The following is a 9,553-nucleotide window of genomic DNA, read 5'->3' as shown; positions in this document are numbered from 1 at the left end:
ACCTGTTCAGTCTAAGCTTAAAATCATTCCTGCATTGAACTAGAATTGAACCGGTGAGAACCGATGTTGAAATGAAGAATTGGTGAACAAGTTCGATTGTTGAAGAACCAATCAATTTAAATATTATACAATTTTAACAGTTTTTATTTTGATTGGAGGAAAAAAAAAAGATATTTAAATTAAAAAGAGAGAAATTATAACATCTTCAATTTTTTTATTTATAATATTATTCAAAATATTTAAATTTATATTCTTAAATTAAAATATTATTTATTGTATCTAAGAAAGCAAGTTCTTGTCAAAATAATAAAATTTAAAAAATTATTATTTTAAAATTTATTAGGATAATTACATAAAGAACATAAATATTGCAATTTATAAATCAAGCAACTAGTTGATTTCTTGAGCTGCCGAACTAATGCATTTACACGTGTGATCAGATTATTGAGAATTTGATAAAAATAAAAAATAAGGGTCACGGTTTTATGATGAACTTTGATATATTTGAGTGAGAATTTGAAAATTGAATGTATAAGAGTGCTTGATTTGTAAATAACAACATTTTGAAAAAATATGACATCTTCGAGACTAAATATGTGTCCGTACAACCAAAAGTTTTTCTGTGCAGACTCCTGACGTTGCTCTACGTGCATCGCAGAGTATTTCTGAGTTATTTTATGGTTATTGCTGAGTTTTTTTTTAATAATCTAGAAATAACCCAGAAATAACCCGCAGCGGTCATTATTTTTGGGTTATTTTTGGGTTAAAAATAACCTAGAAATAATCTGAAAATAACCCAAAAATAAATGCACCGTAAGTAAAAATAAGTCAGGTGTCTGAATAGTAACGCCTGTATAGCATAGAAGAAATAAAAAAGTTATATTTTGACTTTTTCCAATCTTTCAGGTGGTCTCTATGTAATTAATTATCCCAAAATAAAATTTTTAAATTTTGCCAGCAATAAACCACGGCAGAGATCTGCTTGATCTGTTCTGGCAAGAATGTTCTCGCTTGGCGGCTTCCCCGTTCACAAAACTCTCGTCTTTCTCTTTTCTCCACGTTGCAGCTCATATCATCTCTCCCTCCTCCTTTCCTTTTCCCGCTCCACACGGAGGAATCTCGGTTCCCTTTTTGAGCAATTCCAGTCAGTCATGGCAGCAAAAAATGTTTTTTTTTAATTATTTTATTTTATTTTGTGGCCGCTTCTTCTCGATTTTATCGCCTAGGGTTACTCAGATTGAAGAGTTCTTGCCTGGATTACTTAATTCTTAAATCGTTCATTTGAGCTGCTGATGGCTGTGCTACTTATAGCCGTTCTACTAGCACTGCATGCTACAGTTTGTATGTATTCTTTGATTTGATAATTCAAAAAAAAAATCAATTTTTGTAGGCATTTATTGTCGACGGATTGTTCGATTCCTCAAATCGTAGCTCAAAATCTTTCATTTTTTTAGGGTTCATCTGTTCGTTGATTTCATTGAGGGATTCTCTAAAATTAAGTGATTTAGGGTTGATTTACTTTCATAGTTATCAATTGCGAGCTAGCAGCGAAGGAAATTTCAGAAATTGACAGCTTTTCTTACTTCATTTCTGTCTTTTTGTTTGATTGAAATCGATTTTGTTGGAGCTCTTTTGCTTGGTTTATAGCCATTGAAGATGAATTCAACTAGAGAGGAGAAAGCTGGGTTGATGGGAACTGAAATTGAGGTGAAGGAGGGGGGGTTGCGGTCTAAATTAAGAGCCCTAGGTAGCATTGGGAGGAAAGATATGTTTTTTAGGGCAGATAAGATTGATCTTAAAAGCTTGGATATTCAGCTGGCAAAGCAGCTGAACAATGCTTGGTGCAATAATAAGGTTGGTTTTCCGGGGAATGATTGGGAGATTGATCTGTCTAAGCTTGAGTTAAAGTATGAACTTGCAAGAGGGACTTATGGTATAGTTTACAAAGGAGTTTACGATGGCCGCGACGTCGCAGGTATTGATTCTCATCTTTGTAATCTCATAGATATAACATAACTTGTTGGTTGCTAAGTTCTATAAACGTTTATTTGTTTCTTATGCTTGTGATGAACTCCATGATCGTTTTATATATGCTTAATCATTGATGCACATGCAATTCAAAAATGTTTTTTCGTGTTTTCACCATTGATAGAAGCAGGACCTTGTGGCTATTTAACTTTATTTTACTTAGTTTTTATAAATCGCATGGTCTCAATTGTTATATAATATGGTTCTATTTACCAAGGGTCTGTTTGGCATCACTTTTGTTTCCTATTTTTGTTTTTAATTTTAGTTTTTTTTTTCTGAAAATATATTTGATTGGTATAATTATTATTATTATTATTATTATTATTTTTAATAAATCAACTTATTTTTTAAAAACACTCAAAACATCTAAAAAAATATTTTGAGTGTTTTTTAAAATAATTAGTTCAATCAAACCTATTTTAATTTAAACAAGAACATAAGCAAAATAAAATAAAAAAAAATGATAAAAAGCATAAACAAAGACGGCAGTGATTCCTAATGGCCCCTAAGTTTCTGGTTATGATCTTTTTTATTTTCATCTTGGTGGCATGTATCATGCTTTGTTTTTCTTGTTTCTTTTTTCTGTTCAATGTAATGCTTGAATAACCGAGTTGATCATCGAATTGTTTGAGGGATAGGTTCATAATTTAAAGATTGGAGGTTGAATAGTGATGACATGATAAGTCTTAAAATATATATTAATATGTATATAATGATGCAATAAACTCATCAAGATATTAAAAAATATTTACAAGTAAAAAATATGCATGTAGTGATACACATTCTTATTTCCTATTTGAATTTTTAATTTCTATTCAAATATATTCCTAATATCTCCATAACATAAATAAGCAAGATTAATAACCTGTTTTCTATCAAATAACTTTGATAAAACACCTCCCATTAAAGTATAACTCTTTTAATAACAAATAAGAGAGCAAGCAAACTTATAAACAATCAAAAGATTGAAATTTGTATACAACCTTCTGCTTGAATATAAGATTAATACATCAAATTTGCATCAACTGATGACATAATTCTATTAAATTCCCTAAATACATAGAAGTAGAACTTTAAACATTCAATGCGTTTTGGTGCAATGGTTGGAGTTTTGTCAGAAACTCCAAAGTTAAAATAAATACATGCTGGAGCACTCTTGGAGTAGGCTCCATTCATCACAAGAATGTTTCATGGTTGGAGTTTTGTCATAAGCACTCAATTTTGTCTCTTGGATTCATGTCAGGAACTCGAAAGTTAAATTAGAGTTTAATTTCGTGGACTTGCACATAAGGGACGAAATTGTCTACTTGTGAAATCAAAGTGGACTATATTTTGTGCATAATACAAGTGGAATCAGAGCAATACATAGTTGGAAGATTTGAACTAAGTGTCATGAAACATTAAGTGCTTTATCATAAGAGCGATCTTTTGAACTCATTTGAACAATGTGTTTTAAGGTGGAAACCATCTTTTGAGTTTATGGAAGGATATCTCTAGAATTCAAATTGCATGGTGGATGTTTTTGGACTTTAAGTGAGGTCATTGACAAGGATGTCAATTTTTACGTGTAGGAGATGGTAAGATTTTAAAGTATAGGTTGCCAGTTTTGTACATACGGTCAAGTAGACTCTTATGCATGGGGATATCTTTTTGTATAACAGTTGGAGTTTTGTTAGGAGCTCTTAAGTTTGCTCACGTTGGAGCACTCGTAGGATAGGTGGCCTCTTAAATGTTGTATCAACTAGATGAAACTACAAGGTTTGCATGGCCAAAGAAAACAATATCTTGATGGTTTAAAGTTATAGCCATTACATATACTTATTATTTTGCAATGTTAGCCGAAAAGCAAGGCACACTTAAGCATTAACTTTGTAAGAGTTCAGATAAATTCAAAGTCATTCATGCAGAAGGCAAAGACAACATAAAATAGATTTAAAATATGATCAGAAAACATTGAATAATGCAAATTTAAACCTAACTAATACTCATACAAAGTGCATATTTTTGTTCGGAAAGTACACAAAATAAAAAAGAAATGGATAAAAAATCAGAAACAAATTTGAAATTAATTATATTCTGACCATCGAATCAATTATATCCTTTCTAAAAGAAATTGATTCGGAATAACAGCACTAGAATATGCAAACTGTATGTTTTATCAAAGTGCTTCATTATAATAAGTTAAGGAAGAAAAGTCATGATTCTAGCTTGATTTACTATTTTCCTCTAAGATTTGCAACATGCACACAACAGATTATTACATTATTGTTTATAATTAGTCAACAACTAATAATTTAGTGATCTCTCATTAAAAAAGAAATCTTTTTCAAGTTTCATGGAAAGTAACATTACAAATAGAGCAGCCATTTAGGTATCTACATCTTGTTTGCTCTATGCTCACCAAATTGCCGATATACCGATATCCTAACTATCAGGATGTAATTGTAAGGTTTATATTATAACGCTCTTAGGATGTTTGACTTCTTGGAATTTGTATTAATGGGACAAAACTGTGATACTTCTGCGACTAAAATTAATTATATCTCAATGATTAAGAGTTTGAGCTACAAGAAATCGGCGATATTTAACAACTCTAGTAGGAAAAACTGTATTTTTACACCAACTAGCTACCAACATTATTTTATGCATAAAATTTGTGAACGTTATAACCCTACTAATATTAGGATAATGAGAAGCATCTCAGCGACAAATTACTATTTTATCCTTGACAGAAATGACAATAAGGGTGATAGAATAAACATAGCATAATGGCATTGCAATTTGTCATTAAAGACCATAACTACGAAAAAATGCCATGAACTTTCAAACTAAACATTACTTGAGTAAAAATGATACTTAAATTTCAATAATAACGTTCATGATTTGTCTTTTCTGTGCTATAGTGAAGCTTATGGACTGGGGAGAAGATGGATTTGCTAGAGATGCTGAAACTGTTGCTCTCCGGGAATCATTCCAGAAGGAGGTTGCAGTGTGGCACAAACTTGACCATCCAAATGTAACCAAGGTTAGCTTCCTTACCATATACAGCTCTTTTTCTCCTTTTTTTTGTGATATTTTTTTTAGTTTTGATTTCCTGTTGCTGCTCTTAAAACACTCATTGCTATTTTTCAGTTTATCGGGGCATCAATGGGAACAAACGAGCTCAAAATTCCACAGAAGAATCCTGCAAGCCACAAACCTCTTCCAGCTCGATCATGCTGTGTTGTTGTCGAGTATCTTCCCGGCGGGACACTGAAGCAGTTCCTAATAAGAAACAGCAGGAAGAAGCTTGCTTACAATACTGTGATCAAATTGGCATTAGATCTATCAAGGGGGTGAGTACATTATATTTTTATTAGTGTCAACTGTGCCTAATGTCTGATACTATTATTACTAAATTAGGAATATACTGTAATTTTCTTGCAGATTGAGTTATTTGCATTCACACAAGATTGTTCATCGTGATGTCAAAACTGAAAATATGTTGCTCGATAGAAACGTAAACCTTAAAATTGCTGATTTTGGTGTTGCTCGTGTTGAGGCACAAAACCCCAAGGATATGACTGGTGAAACTGGTACCCTTGGTTATATGGCTCCAGAGGTTAGAGAGTTGTGCATATATAGTATGGAGCCAAAATGGTCCTCCGATGACTATTTTAAGTATCATTTATGGAGCCAAAATGGTCCTCCGATGACTATTTTAAGTATCATTTATCCCTTTACTCTTATTAGGCAGCCAAAACGGTCCTCAAATCAGGAAAATTTTTACGTTCGAAGTTCGTATGCATGCAAACTCCTTATATAGCAATGTTGTACAATATTATACAAATGTTATATAACTGTGTACAATAAAGCTGTACATAAAGTTTGCATGTATATGGAGTCTCCGTAAGTAATATTTTCTTAAACAGGAATATTTTAAGTTCCATTTAAAAAGACTTGGGACTGCTTTAGTTTATGCTTAAGTAGTTCGGGGACTAAATTGGTCTTTCACATAGTTTGGAACCGTTTTGTCACCTTTGCAAATAATCGGGGGATCATTTTGCTACTTACACACGCACGCCCGCCCGCGCGCGTGCACACACACCCACATGCATATACACGTAGCATCTTGAAGTATCTAAAAGTCTCTGAACTATTATCTAATGTGCAGGTCCTTGATGGTAAGCCTTACAACAGGAAATGTGATGTATATAGCTTCGGCATATGCTTATGGGAGATATATTGCTGTGACATGCCATACTGGAACCTTAGCTTTTCTGAAATCTCCTTTGCTGTTGTTCGACAGGTTAGTTTTCATTGCAAATCAGCAAGTATAACCAATGGTTTAATATTAAAATTATTTAAATATTTCCAAAATGATGCAATAACGATGCAAAAATGTGGTAAAAAAACATTAAAAAAAAACCATTTTATGAAATATAAGATTAAGTTGTAACCGTCTGATTAAAAGTAAGCATGCTGGTTCTTTGTATTTCTATCTCGCTCTTAGCTAAATGGATTTTAACTGTGGCTCGAATCGGTTAATGAACTAGTTCATGGTTGGACTGTTTTAACTGATCGGCCAGGTCCGATTTTCTAAACAGTGATGATAACCTTAGTTAGCTTGTCTTTACTATTTCATATTAAGTAAATTGAAAAATTTACATACATACCATACAATTCTTAATGTCATATCTAATGCCTAAAGTTTGATTTTTACACTCATAATATTTTGGTGTCATAAGCGTATGCATGAAAATGTGTATTTCCTAAACAGGATTGTCATATCTAATGCCTAAAGTTTGATTTTTACACTTATAATATTTTGGTGTCATAAGCTTATGCATGAAAATGTGTATTTCCTAAACAGGATAACCTTAGTTAGCTCACCTTTATTGCTTCATATTAAGAAAATTGGAAAATTTACATACATACCATACAATTCTTAATGTATTTACATATCAAACGCCAAAAGTTTGATATTTACTCGTATAACATCTTGGTGTCATAAATTTATGCATGAAAATGTGCATCTTCTAAACAGTGATGATAACCTTAATTAGCTCATCTTTACTGTTTCATATTAGAAAAATTGGAAATTTTACACACAAAACATACAATTCTCATGTATTTACGTATCTAATGCCCAAAATTTGATATTTACCCTTATAACATCTTGGTGTCATAAACTTATGCGCGAAATGTTTGACAGAATATGAGGCCACAGATCCCCAGATGTTGCCCCAGCGCGCTGGCAAACATAATGAAAAAATGCTGGGATCCATGTCCTGATAAGAGGCCTGAGATGGATGAGGTTGTGGGGCTTCTGGAGGCAATTAATACAAGCAAAGGGGGTGGTATGATTCCTGATGACAAAGTTGTCCGTTGCTTCTGCTTCAAATCCTCCAGCCGGAGACCATAACTTTCTTCAGCCTCTATCTTCCATTATTGTAATTTTGTGCTCTTTTTTGTTGCTGTAAATGTGGTTTTGGACATGAGCTTGAAATCTTAACCCTTTTTCTTTTACACATATACCCTCCAATTCTCAAATGTATTTACATAACACCTCAACATTCATATTTACATTGCATAGCGCACAAGTTTTTTAACATTACATCGAAAATACCACGATGACTATTTCTTTGAGAAGTGAGTTTTGTTCACCAAGTTGTTTAACAAGTGTAAATTTTGGGTGTTATATGTGTAGATATTTAAGAATTGTGTGTTTGGTTTGTAATTTTCCATTTTTTTACATGTCAAGGATTTTGAATGTTGGCATTGTTTCTTTTGGTAATATCAGCTGTTTAATGATCTAAAATCGAGGAAATTAGCACGGACCGTTATATGAAATAATTAATTTTTTTTTGCCAAAATTATTTAAATATAACTTTAAATAACTATAAATATATTTCCAATGTGTCACATGAAAGATTTAATTGAATCTATAAATATGGAGTTTGGAGATATGAAGAATTTTTCATGTTATTTTGTCATCATTTGACAGTTTTTGCCTGAATATTTTCTTCTGTCCATTGTTATCTAGCTACAATCACACGATCATTGTAACTCAGTTGTAGATTGATATTATTTGATTGTCGTCTCTTAAACATCTTCATCATCCTCTCATTATTTCTGTAGCATTCACCATTGCATTAACAAGAGATTCAGAATTTGTAACACAATTTGTTCAATAATAAGGAGCAAAATTGTGTAAATTTCATCAGATGTATTAGATCATTTTATTTAGGCTAGGTCTCATCTTGTTTCCTCTTTCGAGTTTTTCACTTGAAAAAAATTATCGTAGGTCTCATCTTGTTTCCTCTTTCGAGTTTTTCACGTAAAAAAATTATCTTTTGTAATTGTTTTATGTTTATATGGGATTTTCGTGCAAAACTAAGACAAAACTGCCACTATATCATCACAGATTTTGAAGCACCAAATAGTTTTGTGTTGTATGCTAGAAATATTTTCAACAAATGATAAGTATGTTGGGGTGAGGACCGTGAATAAATCACGGAAACAAATTTGAGAGATTCGAAAAAGCCTTTGAGCAGAAGCACACAAAATACGAAAACACAGAAATCACAAGAGTTAAAATGAAAACATTTTGAAATGGGGAAAAAAAACATACCAAGAAATCTACTGTAAAGAAAATAAGGGGCATCATACAAATTACACAATACTCGAGCATGTTTACACTCTTGGACACACAAGAACACTCATAATCAATTCCTTGTAGAAGAGAATTTGAAATTCCATACTCCTCCATCAGCAAAACTAAAGCATCAAGTGAAAATGATCTGAAGTCGGTTACTAACTATGGGGTGACACGATAGTAGCACTCCAAAGAGGCTCTACAATGCAGTGAAGCTTGATTTGGGAAACACAGGGCTCTGAGTGGACAATTAATTAATTAAATTACGCTCCACATAATAACAAAATATATCTTTTATTATTGATAAGTAATCATTCACAAGAAGAAAATATAAGTAAGTTGGTGAAAAGTACGTAAATTTGATTTCGAAGGATCTTCTAACAAAGATAGACGAGCATCAAACTCAAAATCTTCAATTTTTAGATGAGTCTACACAATAATAACTATCATCAAAGTACAATGGAGTTATTCTACCACAAAATTCAAAACATATCAGATAAGTTAATTTGATGCCATTCATGCAGTACTCATCATCATATTATTATAGTTTATCCTCCACAAGTTTATCAAGATCTCCTAGACACAACCACTTTAACTCATCTTTTATGTGCTGCTCTACTGAACCGCAAATTTTGCAACAGCCTTGATGGGCATGATTCAGACTTGCTTTATTGATGCCTTTCATGCCTTTTTTTTGGGATAAGTTCTATTTTTTTGAGGGATAGACATCAATTTCTCATAGTAATTTTTAAGATTCTTTACCTCGATCGATGTTAGTGTTCACATTTTATTTTAATGTGGTTCATGTTGTTTATTATTGGCTCATATAATGGGTCATTTGATCCGAGTGAATACTTATAGTATTATTAAAGTATCTTGCATATTTAA

General features: G+C 32.2%; 1 protein-coding gene across 1 annotated transcript; it reads left to right on the top strand.

The window, feature by feature from the left end:
• Positions 1-948: 948 nt before the first annotated feature.
• Positions 949-7,542, top strand: LOC110039468 (serine/threonine-protein kinase HT1-like). Its single transcript, XM_020744536.1, has 6 exons — positions 949-1,975; positions 4,932-5,053; positions 5,161-5,363; positions 5,455-5,629; positions 6,182-6,316; positions 7,223-7,542. Exons 1-6 carry the CDS (start codon positions 1,657-1,659, stop codon positions 7,430-7,432), a joined length of 1,164 nt encoding a protein of 387 aa, XP_020600195.1. The 5' UTR covers positions 949-1,656; the 3' UTR covers positions 7,433-7,542.
• The last annotated feature ends 2,011 nt before the right edge of the window (positions 7,543-9,553 follow it).

The sequence above is a fragment of the Phalaenopsis equestris genome, unplaced genomic scaffold, assembly GCF_001263595.1.
Source record: "Phalaenopsis equestris unplaced genomic scaffold, ASM126359v1 Scaffold000002, whole genome shotgun sequence".
NCBI classification, from domain to species: Eukaryota; Viridiplantae; Streptophyta; class Magnoliopsida; order Asparagales; family Orchidaceae; genus Phalaenopsis; species Phalaenopsis equestris.
This window is presented reverse-complemented; position numbering and strand designations above follow the sequence as displayed.

Excerpts from the sequence above, each read along its gene's own strand:
- LOC110039468 (XM_020744536.1), top strand. The coding sequence starts at position 1,657 with ATGAATTCAACTAGAGAGGAGAAAGCTGGGTTGATGGGAACTGAAATT. Across the intron at positions 1,976-4,931 it reads CGATGGCCGCGACGTCGCAG|TGAAGCTTATGGACTGGGGA; the intron begins GTATTGATTCTC and ends TCTGTGCTATAG. Across the intron at positions 6,317-7,222 it reads CCTTTGCTGTTGTTCGACAG|AATATGAGGCCACAGATCCC; the intron begins GTTAGTTTTCAT and ends AATGTTTGACAG.